The sequence below is a fragment of the Passer montanus genome, unplaced genomic scaffold (assembly GCF_014805655.1).
Source record: "Passer montanus isolate IOZ18808 unplaced genomic scaffold, ASM1480565v1 scaffold45, whole genome shotgun sequence".
Classification (NCBI taxonomy): Eukaryota; Metazoa; Chordata; class Aves; order Passeriformes; family Passeridae; genus Passer; species Passer montanus.
In genome coordinates this window covers 10,378,713-10,399,007 of record NW_024369373.1, presented here as the reverse complement: position 1 = coordinate 10,399,007, position 20,295 = coordinate 10,378,713, and the positions used below count along the sequence as shown (strand labels likewise).

At 44.5% G+C, this 20,295-nt stretch overlaps 1 protein-coding gene across 3 annotated transcripts in view; it reads right to left on the bottom strand.

Moving 5' to 3' along the window:
- ZNF423 (zinc finger protein 423) overlaps positions 1-20,295 on the bottom strand; it is a 226,971-nt gene that overhangs the window by 140,254 nt on the left and 66,422 nt on the right. For 2 of the 3 annotated variants that reach the window (XM_039721420.1, XM_039721422.1), the window contains 2 exons: positions 19,027-19,227; positions 15,077-15,157 (listed from right to left, as the gene is read on the bottom strand). In XM_039721420.1, the coding sequence (XP_039577354.1) occupies positions 15,077-15,157; positions 19,027-19,227 (282 nt within the window). The remainder of the gene's footprint in view (positions 1-15,076; positions 15,158-19,026; positions 19,228-20,295) is intronic. The other variant, XM_039721421.1, reaches the window with a different exon arrangement.

Here is a 20,295-nt window from a genome sequence, read left to right as displayed (position 1 = left end):
TTTTCAAAACCAGGTAAACTGAGGCCTGCTGCACATGAGGGGCATTCCCAGCCTCACTGGCTGCTTACAGCAGTACCCTCCTGGAGCCTTTGGCCTGGGCAACACTGCCAATCCACCTCCTCATTGAACAGCTATTTTTTCCAATAATTAACTCAATATTCCATACAGGGTCATGAAGCATCACCCTGCACACTGAGGTCTCCATCGTCATCAGCTGCCATACCAGCTCAAAGGTGCACGGCGTCTGTCCTCCCTGCCTCCCCCTTCTGTGAGCATTTCTTTCTCAGGGGCAGGCCTAAAGCAGGGTGGGAAATTTCAGAATTAAATCACAGCCTTTCAGAAATCTTTTTTCTTGCTGTCACAAAATTATATTTTTATTTTGTGTAAAAATGGTAAAATAACTGGGAATGACCAAAGTGTCAGCATTACACCAGCAGCCATGCCAGGTATTATTACAGATCCAGCCTGGGGCACGGAGGGAGGATTGTGTCCCACACTGGGACAGCCCTGCTGCATCACAAAGGGCATCTGCAATGAGCTTTGCCCACGTCCAAAACAGCTGCAATTTAGTTTGTGATTGCAGTGAAGTCCCAGCAGCCAAGGAACCAATGCAGACTTCAGCTCTGCTGCAGGGGATCCCTGATGGTGACCTGGGGACCTGCCTGAGCCAAGGAGCACAAGGCAGCACCTTCCCTGTGCCATTACCTGCTGGCTCAGACACACATCCACTCCCTGCAGGGCCACCTCAGACTGCACTGTTGCTGTCTCCCAAATGCCAGCCTCACAGGCTGGCTGGGAGACTGGAGCAGCACTCCCAGTTCTGTTAACATGTACTGCTGTCATGAATTCAGAGCCAGCCAACTGAAACATTAATGATCTGGTAAGCTACAGAAAGAACCAACTCACAGTGAGGTCTGCAGCACAATTGCTTGACTGTTTGGGATGATGAACACCCATAATTCCTCAAGATTCCAGCAGGAGGTGAGGGCTTTTACACTTTTGTAATTCAAGTTTATCATTAAGAATAAAAGTACAGCAAGACACAAATCCCCATATCCGGCAGTCCAAATAGAGAAAAATATGAAAGAAATATGCTATACTAGGAGAAAGTCACTAGCTGCAAAAATCATACAGAAAGGGTATTCAGATGAGCCACTACACTACCTGTAATTCTTAGAAATACTGCAGAGGTAACTTGCCACACCAATTCCACCACAGGCACCACCAGCATTTCCAGCTGAAAAACCACCTCAGTATTTCTCAAAGGTTTTCTAAGAAATCCTTTTTTCTCCTTTAGCAAGCCATGACTCATTGCCCTCTATAGCACAGACAGCTACCAGATACAGAACCTTAAGTGCCAGAAAAATGCTCCACTAGCTCACAGGGAGTGTTTCAAGTGGAAGCTTCAAAACGGCCTCCAGAACCACACTCGTGTTCAAAGGAGGTGCTAGAGAACACGGCTGTGTGAAATTTGGCAATACAGATTCACTGGCAGGAACACGGAGGTTAGTTTTGGCTCACAGGAGATCCTCCACCCTGTAGTTTGCTTTGAACAGTTGTAATGAAAAACTCAAAGTGAGATTCAGCTGCAACCATCAGTTTTTATCTAAGTTTGGTTTGAAAGCAAAATTTAAAAAAATTCTATTTCTGTATTTATAAGGTTGGAGAGGGTATGGATTTCTCTTTAGAAGAGACTCTGTATTTTAATTATCTTTGGAAGAGAAGGTAGCTGGGAGACCTATAATTCTCTCTCACATATGCATGCAGGCAACCAAAACAGCAATGTGCTGGAGGAGGGGGTGACTTAGTAAGTACATCATACACTGTACAAGTACATCTGTAGCACTGGGCAGCAGACAAGCCAGTCCACTTTACTACTTCCAGAAGAAAAGTTAGTCACTCCTCCCATCTATTTGCAGCAGCATAGCAAGAAAATGCTGCTCTCTTCAGCCTGAATAGAAATTTGTCTCAGACAAAAAAATCTGAAGATGCCTCCAGCAGTGCTGAGGCCCAAACCGTTATCGTTTTGCATCTTGTATTGTGGAAAATCTCAAGCCTCAGCACACAAGTGGAAGGTGAATGAGGTAAATCACAGGATGTCTTATTCTGACACGTGACAAGAGGAAGGAGAGAGAAAACCCACTTGGGGATGGGGAGTAGATATACAAGATAAGCAGGACAGCCAGCCTCCCCTTGAAAAGCATGCAAGTGAGCTGCCTGCCACTCCAGAATCTCCAAACACTTTAAAGGCAAGGTAGTTACAGGCCAGCGGAATATTTTCCACCCAGAAGACCTTTGCTTTAAATGGAGGGTCCACTACATCCTAAAAAACAAAGAATATCTTGCTATCTCAGACCACCAACATTTACTTCAAGTTTTCTGCTCCCTGTAAAACCAGGGAACACATACTTAGCTTTACTCTTCCACAGACTAGACTGAAAATGTCAGAAAACAGGACAAGCTAGCTTATAAATAATTGCAAAGCCCCTCCTGAAAAGGGCTGAGAGGGAGGTGGGATGAAAGCTTCCAGCCAGGAAAGCTGTGACTGCCAAGGAGCAGAACAGAATAAGGACAAGGACAGTGTGTGATATCCCAGCTCCATCTGTACACAGAAATGAAAGGCATTGAGGAAAATATCAGTGCGGCTTATGGCAGGCACTCCCAGGTGTGGGAAAATCCTCGGGGGAAAAGCACCATCAACAGAAAATACAGCAGACCTTATAAGAGACAGCTGACGTGGCAGATCCTACAAAAGCTTGTCTGCAGTATCTGAGCGTCTTTTGTTCCCTAGACCCATTCTTTCACCTGGCAGCTCACAGATTAAAAGACCTGAGAGATGTTCCTGTCACAGAAGACTTTTCCTCAAAAGGCTCCTAAAAGGAGGAGGGACCAGGGTAATGCAGGGTCCACTACAGGGGATGCGTGGCAGTGGAAGCTTTACCCTTCTAATAACAACTCCCCTATTTTTCTGGAAATTCTCCCTAACCCTATCCCCTTTCCCCTCGCTACCTGCAGAGTGATAACAAAGCCAACATTGTCCATCAAGACTCAATCTGATGTGACTCAGTTATTCTCAGGAGCTTTGTGTTCATTTTTTCAGCCTGGCATCCTAAGAAAACAAGGTTTATGTCATCATATTGCCTGTCATATGTCTTAACTGTTTGTCCCTTCCTATTAACTTTTGAATCACACCATACTGAGGATACAGGGCTATGAGAAATTGAGTTTCTCGGATAGAAATTGAGTTTCTCTAAGATCAGTAAACCTGCCTTTGATTGGGCAGGGCAGAGACCCCAGTTCATGTGTCTGCTGAGAGAAAGGCTGAGAGCAGAGTCAGCGCTTATTCCTGCTCTTGGGCCTGTCCCAGGCAATCAGCACACGTGTGTCACCCCGCCAGACAGCACCGTTCCTCCTGCTTCTTGTCCTGCTGGTAAGCACAGGATGGGAAGGGGGGATGAGAGTGCTCTGTGGGGAATGGGGTCGGGTGGAGGGCTGAGCTGGACTTCAGTGGAGAAACACATCATCACAAGTCTGGCCTCATACTCAAGAAAACTTATTTTCTCTGCCAAATTGCCTGTAACTTCATGACACATCATCAAGGACAAATGACAATATTTATCAAGTACTCGCTGAATCCAGAATGCAGCTACACACAAAAGAGCAACCAGTTAGAGAATTCATCCATTAGATTTGTTGCAGCAACTTTTTCTTCCTTTTTGCCTAAGCAATGGAAAAGTCATGTTGAAGTCAATTTATTTCCTAATGTCACCACTTTCTAGGTCTGCACAATTAATGCAGGGTTTCTTGAAACAAGTAGAAAGCATGTGATGAATCAAATGTGAGCACTCGGGAAACAGCAGTCCCACAAGACTGCAAGGCTTGGCTCTGGAGTCAGTTTGTGACATTGGTTACAAGCAGCTATACACCCCAAGTGTGCTCTGCAGAGGCATTTTTCTGTATCTACTGACCAAACTATCCATTTTTAAGGAAAAGTGAAGGAACAAAAAAAAGTCCCTTTTTTGCTGTAGCACCACATGGTAAATTTCATTTGTCCCGTCCCAACTGCTTCTAGTGACAGTGGAGTGTTTGTCTGAATTTTTAACAGATGTTTCTAAGTACTCTTGTCCACTTCTCTCTCCTGAGGATTTCTGCAGTGGGATAGCTCTAGATAGTAATACAAGCAATGCTTGTAAGAGGCTCTGGGGATAAATCTGTAGACGCTGCATCTAGGATGGGTGTGGGTATGGGTCCAAGCCTTATGAAACTTTGTAAATATTCTCTGAAGAATAGCAAGCTGGACTGAGCCTGCCTGCAGATGTTTCTGAGCTTACCAGCCCCACAGCAAAAAGCAAGACAGCTTACAGATAACTGCAACACTCCTGAAACAGCCCAAGAGTGAGACTTAAACTGAAATTTATAAAAGCAGGGGTATACTGGAGCAGAACAGAATAATGCAAAGGATGATGTGTGATGGTGTAACACAATTTCAACTCAAAATACCAAAGGTGCTTCAAAGGGGACCAGTTGGGGCTGAGGCAGAATTTCCCAGATGTCAGGTTGCCCTTGGGAACAAGCACACTGGATTCACTTGACAGGTGTGGAGGTACTCAGAAGTCAGTCAGAACACAAATTGCTTAAAAAAAATAAAATCTCTGCTTTGATTTTTAAAGAAAGTGAGCATCTTGCACTAACCCCTGGCAAGGAGGCTGTGACGTCTGCCTGAGTTTGTACACAGCCTGAAACAATCAGCTAAAGCATGCTCGTGGCTGCTAGTTTACATTATCGAAATGGAACCAGAGCTATTTAATTCTAAAATCAAATCTATTAAAGCTATTGTCAGTGTTTCACAGCAGCTGAAACTGTTTTTTTAAAAGGTCAGTCTACTAGCTAGAGAGTGAAAACAAGCAAGGCGGCTGTGCCAGCCCTTCAGACGTGGCTGCATCCTGCAGTCTGGTTTTGCATTCCCTCAAATGTCGGGCAAGGAGCAGCAGCGAGGTCTCAGCGGAGCCCGCCTGCCCTACCAGCCGTGGGGGACAGGGGACAGGGGACAGTCAGAGGAGGCTCCAGTCCTGCGGGGACACACGGCGGGGCAGCACAGCCCCCACCACAGCACGCAGCACCTACGCCTTGCCGGGGAGAAGAAGGGATGGCTGGAGTGGACACCACTTCTTTTTCAACCCATTCAGCTTTGTGGCCGCTGTGTCACTCACAACAATACCACAGCCCTCCCCCACACCCAGAAAACCCGTAAAAACCCCAACCTAAGAACCACTTCCCCCACAAACACCAGAGCAGAGCCCCAAACACCCCCACAGCTAGCACAGGCCTAGAATTTGCTGGCATCTTCTGTATTGGCATTTCTGTTAACCCCTTTTGTAAGATCATTTGACTCGATTTCAAAATTCCTCATTCTGAAAAACACTTGTTAAATATTGGCCCTGACTGCTGCACAAAGTGATAGCTTGGTAGTCATAATCCACAAGATATATTTAGCCTCACAAACTCATCATCAATGGATCTTGAAAGCATTGTAGCCAACCGACTGGAAACCACATGCAATACAAACACATAATAGAACTTTTAATGTGCAAAGCGACTAAACAAAAAGATCCTTGACCTTCTTGCTTTCCCTTGCATACCATTATCCCCAGTGAGACAGCAAATGGAATGACGTGGAGAGCAACAGCTACCAACAAGCAACTTTGGAAGCCAATTTCTACAGTAGTTAAGCAGTTAATGACGTTAATCAGAATGATAACTTATTAAATTCTATATTTATGCAAATAGCATTTTGGCATATCGCACGGAGACCTGAGTAGCAGAGCTTGCCAGGGAAAGGTCCCAACATCTTTTCTGTTTACCATTTTGGGGTTTTTAATACCATGTAAAAGCATCTGCCATGGTCAGTACATCAGACAAGCCACACTTAAATAAAATGCTGCAGTCACAAATTAATATCCATTATTCCAAATAGATTAGTGAACAAATTGTTGAATTCTTAGCCTTTATGAAGCAGAGATTCATCTCTGCAGCCACATCCAATCTCTGCCATTATCTTTTTAACAAGACACTTTTCTTATAGACCTTCCTAAAACAGGCAACAATTATTGAACAAAGAAAATAACAGGTAGCTCTTCCTCTCTCTCTGTGCTACAGTAGCTAGGGAATATATGGCACAAAAATATAAAGTAACAGTAGTTTATGACTGACATGAAAGGACATTATCCATGTGTAATGAGATGAATCAGAAAAACTGCAGTTCAGGGTAGGCAGAATTTACAGTAATCTTAGTTTTGTAAAACCAATGTGGAAAACTTATTGCTTTCCAAGAGAAATAGCTGGGAACTTCTTGGTTCTGGTTGTGTTTAAATTCAACAAGGATGGAAGAAGCAGGGGATTGGATGAACAGCCATGAATTGCACTTTTAATTGCTTTCGAGATACCAAAAAGAACATCAAGATGTGCTTATGCATTTAGTTTCCCCTTTGCTTGGTTCCGTTATTTAGTAGAATTAAATTCTGCACAGATTTTACCCATTTATTCAGTTCCTTCTCTATCTTGAGGAAAATGAGGTGGGAATCACTTCTGCAAGATGTTGTGTAAAATGAGTAATTCACAAATATAAATTGTACCTCTGTTTTGAAAAATCAATAATATTGCTTATACACAAGCCCTAATTGTTGATTTATTTATGTAAATATCTTGGTATCTGGATACCTTTTCTTTTTTTGTGCAAACCTCACAACACAATGTTCAAATATCTCAGGAAAAAATAATTGCCTTTTTTCTCCCCTTTGGGTACAAATTTCTGTGTTTTAAATGAATGTGCAGGTTTTTCTGTTGCTGCACAAAGCCTTCATTTCAAAACACCAACTAATTCTAGGTTTAATTAAAACAGAATGTTTTATATTACAAACACTTTTTTTACATTGCATTTTTTTACCTTAATGTGATTGCTGCCTTTTAAGAGAAGAATAATTTTTAAAAATTAATTTAATGAAATAATTCAAAGTTTTACAGCAACTCACTTTATAGAGGGAACTTATGCAAGCACCGAAGCCCTTCCAGAGAAAACAGGATTCTCCACACCTCCCTCTGGCTTTTCTCCCTACTGAATGCCGTGGCCTTCACTCAACCAAAGGAAATGAAAGACAGACTGAGACAACAGCATCACGTGGGTGAAGGTCAGATTGATTTTCAGCTGTGTGGTGCTGTTTTATCACCCTCAGGACAAAAGTTAAGCCCTTCATTGTTTTTCATGTCTGCTTTAACAGAGCAACTTTTTTTTCTCCTGAAATTTTGGTTGGGGTCCACACCACCAGACTTATCAAGGATAGTCTAATTTAAAACATTTGTGAGGATCTTCCATCCTCACAGTAAAATCCAGAGCAGCCCACACACCACAAAATGTCTATGAGTTTCCTCTACTCCCTGTGTACAAACAGTGGCTCCTTCAAACTACGGAGATTTCTGCAGTGACATTCGCTGACAGCAAAAGCAGAGTGGGATGCAGCTGCTGGCTGTTTGTGATGATCCTGGGCACAGGAGAAGAGCAGTTGCTATCTCAAAAGGGGCAAGTTCACAAATTGTTTTTTCTCCCCATCCTCCCTTCCTTTCCTCTCCTCTCTGCTCAGAGAGGCCAAGCTCTCTGAGAGCTGAGCCTCCTGCCTGTCACTCGGCAATCCAGACATGCACAGCCAATTACTGTGGCAGCCTCTGGAAAAACAGGGAGTTTTGCTAACTCTGATTGCACTTTTTCCAACTCCAGTGCCACTTACAAAATCCCTCTCCCTCCAACTTGCTGTCAGGAATTGGCTTTTCTCATTTCTCTTCTAATTCAGAGAGATTCTCCCCAAAGTAATGATTTTATTTTCAATAGTCAATTTTAGCTAGTCATGTCTTCAAAACTGAACTGATTAACCTAAAATGAGGCATTGTGTACATCACAGATACGTGTATGCATACCTAGTTATTGAGAGAAAGCATCGTCCTTCCCGTTTCCAGTTTTCTGGCAGACAAAAATCTCCGTATTCTCTCATTTATGCTATGAGACACGAAAATTCTACTCAGTTTCATTTCCTTTTGTTTTAAATGTTGGGTTGAATTTGTCTTATTTTGTGAGACGAGTGCAACAGCATCGTGACTGCTTCCTAAAGATAAGTCTATCCTCCAGAAAGAGCAAGGAAAACTATCTGCTTTATTTATATGTACCAGAGGGCCTGGTCCAAGTCAAACCCAGTTACACTCAATACCATCAAAACTCCTTGGAATACAGTTCCTCCATGAAACAGCTCTTGTAAAACAAACCATGACAAGTGTCTGTAAGAGAGGAAGGAGCTGTGAAGGGCTGTAAGGTGACATCAAGCTGCTATCCAGTTGGATCTGGATGTGGTCTGAATGCAAATTAAATAATTTTCTCTGGTTTATGAACAAAGATTTGACTAGCACATGTCTTTAGTTCATCTGAATCTGGCTGGGTCTGCACCCAAAGCAGCACACGGAGCAGTGTGACTTCTCCCAGTACCCCGAGATCTGCCAGTCCCCACAGGATGTTGAGTTCAAGGAAGGCTCTGCCCATGCACAGAGCTCCAAGGAAGAGCCAGCTCTGGACAATGGACAAGAAATGAACTGCAGCTGAGAGTCAAGGAGAAACCAGTAACACAACAAGGTGTCACTTAAATGGACAAACTGTGAATGACTGTTTTGTGTGGGGCTGGGAAAGGGCCAATGCCAGCACAGCCACAGAGAGAAGACCACTGGGGACAAGATGCAAAATGGGACATCCAGAAAGGAGCAAGCCAGGAAAAAGCCTTCAAGGAGGGACCACAGGGACATATGCACAGGCAACAGGGAGGGGAAAGGGCAGAGAGCAGCCACCCCAAACACATAGCCAGAACACACAAAAGCACAATCCCAAATGGTGCAGAGACAGACCACAAGCTAAGTACTACCATAAATAACTGTCCTAGGTGCATGTTGGATTTTTGGCTGGTTTGAGCTTGGTTGGTTGCTATGGTTGATTGATGAAGATTGAACAATGTACTTCAAACCTGCTTACACTACTCTTGAAGTCCAGTAAATTACCTCTATACAGTTTTGCTGGAAGAAAATAAACACAGCTGTGTGCATTTATATTTCTGTAGACTGCGAGTTCATAAAGGAAATTTACTCTACTTCTGTCTTTCCAAATTTTCTAATGAATAATTAGTAGATGTAGATTTCTAAAATGACCATTTAGTATAAATTATATCAAATCTCATTTATTTTAAAAGATATCATTAAGTACAAAGTCTGCATGAGTGAACTGAGTTCACTGTAGAGGAAGTGACTGGGAATTATGTTCAAAAATCTATTCAGATGTTTAATGTAACAGATTCCCTGGAGAAGAGAAAAGCAATGGGTTTCTTCAGTCTTTCTTTATGTCCTCCTCAGCAAGTGTAACAGTAATTGAGTAGCAACAAAAGAGGAGCCAAAAAGTCTTTCATCATTATGGCTGAGAATGATTTTCAAGGAAGCCTAAGGAAGAGATGGACCCACATGCCAAAAAAATAATGCCTTCAAGAGGAAGTTTACTCCCACCATTACTGATGTCACCAGCAACAAAACCCACCTGGATTAAAGACCTTGGCTGTTCCACCAATTTCGTGCATGTCATTAGGCAAATAGGTATAGCCACAGTAATTTTCATCCAAAATAACTCAAGGTATTAATGGGGAAGGTCTTGAGTTCTCCCCCAAACACTGACCTCTTGTTCCCTTCATGTTGACATAAAGCTTGTGCAGCTCCATAGGGCACCAGATCTGGGAGCTGCACAGACTAAAAATCAATCCCTTTAATTGTCAGCAATGTCAGCTCCCAAAGACAACACAAACCTTTTACCAGCATAAGGCAGGAGATGGAAGGGAGGAAGGAAGCAGTCCAGTAGCAGTCAAAACTTAAGCCAAATTAGAATGACAACTTTTTAATTTCATGATGATAAAAATAACAATTTTTAGGAAGGAGAACAATTGTCAGGAAAGGGTTTTGAGAATGTTTAAAGATTACAAAGTGCTTGAATGCCCTACAAAGTATTTAGCGTGAACTGACCAAGTGCCTTGAAAATGCCAAATCAATTTTTCATTAGCTAAGACAATGAAAACTGCTTATAATAAGCAAGATGTTTGAATAACATTACCTACATTGAATACATGTAATTTACTTAAATTTCTACTGAGTATATTTTTAACAGTTTTAAATTGAATATGAAATTATAACATTTACCCTACTATTAAAAGCACCTATTAAAATTACTTACACGAAACAGCATTCAAAATGTACACACTTCCTGCCAAAGCTTTGAAGAAAGTCAGAAGCTGCTTGGACCTCTGATGGAGGTCCTCTGATGTGCAAGCCCAGCTTGGAGAGCAACAGCCTCTCCAGCAGGTGCAGAGAAAATATTTCCCTTATTCAGTTTATTTGAGCGGCTCAGTCCAACACGGAGTTTGTTGAGAACAGAGGAACCGCTTGGCAGATGATCCCTGCTTTGCTTCTTGCCAGCCTACTGCAAAGAAAGGCGTGAGACGCCCACGGACCACACGGCCCCCGGGGAGGCTGTCCCAGGAGGACACGTACCTGGGGGTCCCTGCTGCTCCCCGGAGCCAGGGCGCGCTGCCGCCGGCCCCGGGAGCCCGCGCCGCCCTGGCGCTCTCCAGGCAGGCCGAGCCCGCGCTCCTGCACCCAGGGGCCACGCGGAGATGCTCCAGCAGGCGCTCCCAAAGCCAGCCAGCTGAGGAGGACCAACCCATGCTGGCACGTTTCCCTAAAGCCAGCCGGCACCAGGGGGTGGAGGCTGCTTTCTGGCTTCCCCAAGCCTGGAGCACAGTTAATAACATGCCAGCTGTATCTGCAGACAAGCCAAGTTTAATGAGGCTACAACAAAAGCATTCAAATATGCACTACAGAACTTCTGTGGGGATTTTTTTCTAGAGCTTGTTTTTAAAAAATGAAAGATAGGAATTCTTGACAATGTTTGTACACACACTTCCTTCGTTTTTAATTGATTTTGTTTTAATTATATGCCGCAAATTCAAAGAAATCAACATTAGAAAGACTTGTTTAATCCCACTACTTCCAACAGCAAAATTATGCTGTGTGATGAGTGCTTGAAATGCACTGCTGGTTGCTTTTTTCTTAATAAACATTGAAGTCTTAATTGTTTTTCCCCTACATGGCCAGACACCATCTTTCTGTCTGCCAGGTCTTCACACTAGGACAAGTCGTATCCCTCGCCTCCTGCCTGGGAGCAAGGACAGACACACCAACGTGACCACATCTCTGGCACAAGTGACGGAGGAGATAGCTGACCCATCACTCTCCCACCAGCCATGCCTCACATCCCTCTTACTCCAGGCCAAGGTACACGAGGTATCAACAAGAGGATTGCAAACAGAGGCTTAGAGACAGGAGGGAGCAGCAAAAGAAGCCTGCTCAGGCATGAGGGGATGGAGAAGGTGGGAAAGGGGCAACTGCTCACTGCCTCCTTTCACCAGAAGAACCAGAGAGTATCAAATGAAAGCAGGTGACAAAAGTGAAGTGAACAAAAGGTGACGCTTTTCCCCAATGTGTAGATGAACTCTGGATCCCCATCACAGGAAAAGCTAACTGCACTTCAAAATGGAAATTCATGGAAGAAGATTGTCTGAATAATTTAAATAAAAAGCACCACAAAGTGCTTAGATAAGTTTGTGGACAGCTACGAAAACATTCTGGGGAAACAGCACAATGGGACCACCAGGCTGGCTCAGTACAGCCATCCTTACATGAAGAGTACTTACCCAATTGTCTGTGGTGGGATAGGGGAAGAAATCAGGAAAAAACCCCAAACTCTCTGTGCATCTCTTTTTCCCTGCTTACACATGCAGTCTGAAGATCTCAATGGCTGTTGATATGGCCATCAGTTTTGTTCCTCAACAACCCACAGGAAAGCCATGCGAGCCCTTGAGCAGTATCCTAGCCAGAAATAATCCTTGCTCTTGTCCATCTGAGACAGGACAACCCCAGCACATCCTCCATTCAGCTCTCTAAGACTTTATTAAAGGCCACTTTGTAACAAGCACATATCTGTTGTAGTCTCCAGGCTATCCTCACTGCAGTTCTGAATTGAGTTTCATATACTGGGTTTTGTCTACAACCCTCTGAATGCTGGGACCTTCTTATGGCAAACAGGCATCCTCCTACCTGTAGGCACAGCTGCTCTTGTAACTCTCACCAGGCTTCAGCCTGGGAAGGAACTCTTTCCACTGAAACCCCTCCCTCCTCTTTTTCTTTTTTTGTAAAACCCATTCATTATTTTTCTAGATTTCTGTATGTTGAGAAACAAATCTGCCCAATGTAGACCCCCACACTCCTCCCTCTGCTGTACCATGGCAATGGATTATCCTTGCAAACAGAAATCTGAAGCAGGAGGAGAAGGGGAGGTGGAGCTCCAGCACCTGCAGTGCCCCAGAATTGCTGCGTGAGGCCTGAGCTGGTGCAGGGGGATCTGGACAGGCTCCAGCTCCCAAATGCAGCTCCTGCTGCACACGGGAGCCCCACACATGGCCAGCACCCAGCACAGCTCTTGTTTCACAGCATTTGGGGTGCTTCAGTCTGTGTGCATCTCTCTGTTGTTGATGCAGCGAAGGAGAAGAGCCCGGCTTCTCAGCCAGCCAGGGGCAACCTGTTCAAGATCTCCAAAGGACACACTTCCTTTAAGAGGCCTCATTTGAAACATGGACCCACTTTCTCTTTTATCCATTTCCATGCATACCTGTGCTTACTTTTGTGCAGACTACTTTTTGAACTAGATAAAAGCAGATAAAAGAACTCAATTAAAGTAGTAAGAATGAAACAGTCCCTTGCCAATACAAGCAGGCTAACTTGTCATCCTCAGCTCCTCACTGGGCCATATGTTTAAAAATGACAAGGAAAATGGTCTTCCTGTGTGAAAAACATATGCTGCTTGAGGAAAGACATCATCATCACCGCTAAGAAATTTTGTGCAGCCTCAGAATGCACAGACAGTCCATCAGTGACTGCTGGCTATGTGGGGGCTGAGAAAGGGGTGGGGAGAGCTCATTACCTCCCTCCTGCCAGGGGTTTTGGTAACATGCAACCAAGCCGGCCGCAGCCGCGCTGGCAGCGCTCCTATCTGCACACGCAGTGCCTGGTGCTGCTCCCTCGCCTCCATCCCCAGGGGGCCGGCACAAAGGTGGCCGTGGCGATTTGCAGGGATGGCGCCCGGCGCACTGGCACACTCTTATCAGCGAGCACACGGCCCAGCCCAGCGCCGGCTCCCGCGCGGATCTGCCGTGGGCTCCCGCTCTGGGATGCCCTCCGTGAGGCTGCACAGCAAACCCCCAGCTGGGTGTTTATGGCGAGCAGGCATTGTTTGAATTCACATGTCCCCCCCACCAGAAATCCTTACAGGCACTGCATGCCTGCAAAATCCAGGAGAGACGGAGAAGGAAGTGCTGAGGCGCGGCCCCACTGACGCCTCGCCGTGCCAGGGGGCTGAGCGCAGGGTCACACGCCCGGGCTCTCACCTACCTTTGCCTGTGGATGAGCCTCCGATCTGACGGGTGGGCAGCGCTGTTAGGGAGCACAAGGCCTGGCACCACCTTGTCAGACACACGCAGCACACCACACTCTACACTGAAGCACACCGGCCACGTGCGGGGGCAGAGCCAGCGCCGGTGCCTCAGCACGGGATGCGCTGTGAAACCTCGGCATGGCCAGGGCTGCTGCAGGCCCTGTTCGACATGAGATTTGCAGCTGTGCTTCTGTTTGTCTTCAGCACCCCACTCAGATGTGGGAATGTGCTTTATGTTCTGCACGATAAATACGTATTTCACTGAGCACCTGCACAGCAAGCCAGTCAGCACAGCTCCTTATCAGCACACTGATTTTCTGGCACGTGCAAGCAGAAGTCCTTGAAAAAGCCTCTTTTCAGGCTGGCTGGGAACCTCCAGGAAAACTGAAGCATCACCTGCGGGGTGACAGCAGCCAGGGGAGCCAGACCCCAGACCACCCAGCCATGTGTACCCCTGCAACAATGTGGGGTTTCAGAGCTCTCAGCACGGAGGGCACAAATACCGACTGCAGGGAGATGTGCAGCACCTGGGCACTGTGGCCAAGGTAGCTGATGAGCCCTGGGGAGCCCTGTGCTGTCCCTGCACATGCAGAGGGGACATTGTGACAAACTAAGGACAGGAGCCTGCACTTCAAGCCCTCCAAGTGATTGACAATAAAAACACTGCCCCGGTGCCCATTTTCAGATCTGGACAGCAAGAATTGAGGACTCCAGGGAAAATCCATGTTTTTACAGTTTGTGATATTATTGAGCTTTTCTGGTGCCAATTTTAAAACACTACTATGACCTCTGGAAAGAGGGGAAACTGCATTTCAGCACAACAACGCAGAAAAGAACAAAAAAAGGAAACTTGTTATTTTTTTAAGCTTGAAACACTAGTCAGGTTAAGAGAAAGGAGCAGAATTCTGGCAAGGACAAGAGCACTCAGACTGAACCACAACACAGTAATTAGGGCCAGTAGGTCATTAGACACACAGCTGTATAAACTAGGTGTATAATTAAGTTTCCACACTGCTTTTTCACAACTGTATTTCAGTTTCTTTTGTAGAGGACAATCAGTAATTCATTAATTTAAAGATGTAACAAAAGCAGCAGCAAAAATAGAGAAAAAATACTAATTTGCCAATCAGGTGCAAACAAAGATGACAATTTTGGGAAAGGCTAATTTTGGAAATGTATATAAGACATCTCTCTTTGTCAGTGGGAAGTAAAAAATGCCACCTGACAAAAACATTCATGAGACATTGTCACTTGTTGACAAGCTGCTGTATATGTGTTTCTGGATAAGCATCCCGCAAATGGGGTTGCATGGCAATTATCATTCTTGTAGCAGGTGAAATAAAAGAAAATGCAAAATTATACACTAGCATGAAACAGTTACAGTACCTCGTTTCAAATGTAAGCCTACAAGTTATAGGGCATTTAAAAGGAGCAACTGCAAGACTTTAATTATAAACTAGTTCCTACCGTACAGTAGTTTAGAAAAATCAGCTGCTTCCAAGCTGGCAATATCCATATATAGCTCTGCTGCTGTTTGAAACAGACAACCTGTAAAGTTATCAACAACAGAAGAGGACCTCATGAAATGCTCAGAGACCCAGCCAAAACCTACTTCTGTCCGCTTCACTGATGTGCTAATTTGCTTAAAAATCTCTACATTCACTTGAGAATCTGAAGAAAAAACTTCACCTGAGACTATTCTAACCCATTGAAGGAAAGGGGTGGAGGAAGCAAAAAAAAAACAAAACAAAAAACCACAATAAAATACTGGAGCTAAACCCAGATTAATGCAGGATTAAACACACAAGCCAAATGACAAAGCTTGTGACTTTTTAGCCACTTTTTGTCAGACAACAAATCACCTGGCACCAGCCACCAGACAGTGACCTATCACAAAATAGTTTCTTGACGTAGGGAGCCTCTGGTGCTTGTTGTAGGACACAGTAAATTGTAAATCCACATGTAGTTCTTTACTCTTGTTACTAATGCTGTAAGATAGTATCATGCTACACCTACACTGTAACAGCAGCGTGCAAAAACATATAAAAAAGGCTGCACATGATGCCAATGGCAATTACTTAGCCCTCTCTAGTTGAGGGGATATGGGATACCAGTGAGTTTTAAAGTCATTTTAAAAGCTTAACACATCCAGTGTATACGCTAGGTGTTTTTATTTGTTCTCAGAGTATTTTTCAAGATGCTGCTGTTTAAGAAAACAGTTTAAGGCACTGTTTCCAGGACTGCTGCAGGAGTGCTTGTTTGTGGGGGCAAGCTGGGAAACAAGGGAAAATATAAACCAGTAAGGAAAAGTGATGTTCTTTTGGTACAAGCTGCCCCATTTAGGCCCCTTTCAGATCCCCATAGACACTGGGAACCTACAACCTGCAATCACAGACACCAGTCATGAGCAAAAGGTATAAAAGGCACCTAATTCTGTCAGAAGGAGAACATCTCTACTACACTGACATCAAAAGGAATGCCATGCACCTATGCTACCAGAGATGTCTAGATTTCATCAGTGTTTTGTCCTCAAAGAAACAAGGCTGAAATACATGAAAAAGCAAGGAGGGGAATGGCTGTTTGTTACTTCCTTACATGTCAAAGCAGCTGTGTTCAAACTGTATTATAACTTCAGCACGCTGTAATGAATTTCTAAGGGATTCCAGTGAAATAGATGGTTTATCCTGTTCTTTGGAGTGATCTCTTGTAATCCTGCAACACTCCTGAGCTACAATACCTTCCTAACTTCAGTATCCCAAAGGAAGTCATTAGTTATGTTATATTATCAGCCTGGTGATATTATCACTACAAATATTACCTGTATTGATCTGGAGCCATGTAGACATGACTGAAAGCCCTGCTTCAGATTAAGACATGAAAATCTAGCTTGCCAAGAGGTCAGGCACTGCATTACACCCTCAGGTGTGTCAGGCAGGTATCACAGGGAAAAGGAGTGCAGGGTAACTAAGGACACAGGCAAGTAGCTCTTTATGTAGGGTAAATCTTTCAATACAACACACTTTCTAATGAGGTCTTAGGTTTTCACCCAGGTGGTGCAAGTCTTTTTAGATGAACTGAACAAAGACACACATTTTGCATGCTTTCCTCAAAAATCCTCATGATTATCAGACCATGTATCAAACTGGTGTATCTGAAAGGGTTGTTTTTTCCTCAAGGTATGGTATGTGAATATCAAGCAATATTTCAGATTGTCTTCGTGGAAACATTCTCATTCCAAAATATAGCCCAAAATATAGGAGTGCAATCTTCCTATTTACTTTAAATCACTTCAGGACACTAGATTAAACTAAATAGAAAACAGACACTCTAGTTCTGGAACAAGGATTATCCTCACATGGAGACAATTAGCACTAATTTCACATATACGCAGATAGTTATATGGTGCCTTTTTTGGACAAAATGTCTTTGTAAATAATCCATACACGTGAAGACAGTAAAATAAGACAAAATTATGTTACCTGCAATCAAGAATAGCAATGGGAATACTGAAAAATTATTTTGATGTATCCCTAAAAATAGAATTTTTCTTAGTCTCACTAAGAGAATACTACACTGAGGATTAAAAAAAAAAACAACCTGAGGTGTGAAAACACTGACTGAATTTACATTAATAGCATCTCTAGGTTGCTATGTTTTAATGCAGATTTGCCTCTGGAAAAGAATTGTTCCTTTTCATAGCGCTGCTGTCACCTGTCATAACCTTACACTCGTGCTCTGGAGTCCCTATCAGCAGTGCCCACTGCCCTCTGCCATTGTGCCATTACAGCTGTTTGGGGACCGCACAGGGACCAGACCCAAGCAGACATTTGGGCTAAGAAGAGCCTCCTTTTGTGGGGCTCAGCCCAGCACCAAAGCAGCTGTCCCAGCACAACTGAGGAGAGCAGGCAGTGATGGAGCAGTGGCCACCCAGGGCACTTCTTCTTGGAAAGGACCAGTGTCCACACGGGCACTTTGCCTTCCAGTTGGGAAAACTTTCTGAATAGAAAGTTACATGTTCTTGCTTACTCCCCTGCAGCAGAGTGCCATGTGCAGAAGTCTCAGGCCATTGCTGTGGCTGTCAGCTGGCTGGGAAATTACCCTGCAAGAAGTGGCCTTTTGATTTTACGCACTTTCAAGTTTGCAGCCTGTGTAGGGCTTAAATCAGAGTGCAGAGCAGGGAGCCCTGGGGGCAGGCTTAGGACTGCAATCCCTATCCAACTGCAAGCATAGCAAAAGCCCCAACATCCCTCTGTCCTTCCTCCCACCAAGCAGATGGGAACAAGAGCAGGGAGTCCTCCCCTCTGCAAGCCAGAGCGAGACAAGGGAGGGTGCTCTTGGGGTGGGAGTCAGACCAAGCCAAAGCCTCCACCTGACACTCCCTCCTTTGCTGTATTCTATCCCCTGTATTTTTTCTTGGCTGATAATCATTTTACTTATGCCCAAAAAGGAGAGCAGAAAACATAGACTAATTACAAAACAAATTAAGTGGCCAGGAGGAATATGCACTCAGGGGAAAGATGATGGGATACTGCTGCACCAGAGAAGAAACTAACCCTTCTGCCTTCTGCCAGCCTTGACCTACCCGTCTGCCATAACAGCAACTGCCTAAAAATAACTTAGATGAGTGTGGAGGAAGACGTGATGGCAGAGTATTCAACTCTGGGAAGGTGAAAGATAAGAATCCCTGATTTAAATACATATGAACATATTCTGTGCTCCCCCTCCTAAGATTTTATTTAATCTTTGGTAAAATCTGCAAAGCTTTTCCCTACCCCTGTAAATCGGCTTAGCGTGCTCAGCTGAGTACCTGCTGCTACCGCCGGCCATGCAGAGGCAGCCCTGGAAAAGCAAGGTATGTTGCAATTGTTCACACCAGTGCTCTGAGCTTGTTCTTACTTTACAGAGAGTAAAATCAAGATCAGCGTAGGCTGATGCCATCCTCACTTCCATAAAATTCAAAAGGCAATGTAATAATAACCTAGGGAGAATGCTGTATTTTTAGGGTGGGATTACAGAACTCGCACTATGAATTTTAATCTCAGGAATCATCATGTTCTTTTAGGGGTTCAGAGGCCTTTTTTCCTGGGAGTTTTGCACACTTCAGTCATTTAACTTTTTTAATCTTCCTACATTTGGAGAGAGAGGGAAAAATACCTGCCTGAAACTTCCAGTATTAAAAAACCCCACAACATTTTTGTCTAACATAATTACTGACATATTCCAATTGGAAAGCTGTTGCTTTTATTTTAATTTTATTAAAGGAGTGAACAAAGGCTACCCAAGGCACCACAATAAAATTACATTAACTGTAAAATTACATTATTAATTCTTTAATCTCACTTGAGGCCTCAAGCTGTTGCTATGTCCAATTACCCAGCTAACCACCTGTCAGAACTGTAAAGCTAGTTTAACATTACCTCCAGGACAGTTGTGTGCCCTGTGTTCAGTCAGGTCTGCCAGTGAATCGAAGTCCTGCTGACAGTTATCGCAGGTGTAAATTGACTCATCCTCCATGTCTTCATCTTCCTCATTTCTCTCTTCCTGGCTCGTCACACTGTTCCTCTCTTCCAGGGCCCGGCTGTCCTTCGCTTCGCTCTCCAGCTCTCCTCCCAGGCCACCTGCCAACAGCAAGAACATCCTCTAAGTTTGAAAGGTCTGAAAAATAAGAGCTTTAAGAAGGATGTTGCGCTTATTAAGATACATTTAATTACAGCCGCTCTCACATTATTCCCGACACCTTTCATTATATTAATGTGGTTTTCATATCATGTGGTGCAACAATTCTCAACTGTATTCTCTGCTGCTTAGTGCGAATCCTGCAAACACTCTCTCCTAATCTTCTCTGGTGGGTGTATAGCGGGAGCCTCTAACTCTGTCATATAAAGTTGTTAGTGTTTTATCACTTAACCAGATTCTCAAAGCTTTAAAAATTGGCAAGATTAATTACAGCCCGCAAAGAAAAGGCATGTGCTGAATTTTAATTCTCAGTGCTCTCCTCTTCCCACCGCCCCCAAGCCCCAATATTAGTAACAACAAGCAAAAAAGATGCTCTAGCTGAATATCCCAAAGCACACACATACCCCAGGACATGAGAGGTCTTGCTGAACTAATGAGAGGCACTTGGCTGGGCAGATGAGCCTGACATTGTGCTGACCTAGCTGAGAGCAGATACAGTGCATCTGACCTTCAGGTCTCTCCAATATTTTTTATCTTGGTCTGTGGCCAGAGTGTGGGCTAGCACATACATCTTTGCCAACCCCCCCAAGTTTTTGTCTGCATTTGTGCTCAGGGAGATTGAGCTCTCTGACAGCTCCAGAAACTCCCCAGTGTGGGGGGCTGAGCACCACAGGGCTGTGCAGGTGGCAGCTCCACACAGGGGGCAGCTGGCTCTCCGCTGGCCATAGTGGGGGTGGCAGTGGTGGCAGGACAGCTGCTCACTCCCCCCAGGACACCCTCAGTGGCCTTTGTGAGGGATAAGCTTGCAGCCACCTCCTCCTGCCTCCAGGACACCCCCTTAGCCATAGTGGACACCCAGATGTGCCTGAGGCCAGTTCATGCAGCACTGCAGACAGCCCTTGCTTGGGCTCTCTGGAGAGGCCACAGAGCTGAAAATTCCCTTCTAAGTCCCTGCTGCCCTCTCAGCAGGGAAAGCATCCATGAGGCACACTAGCCATGGTGGCCAGGCT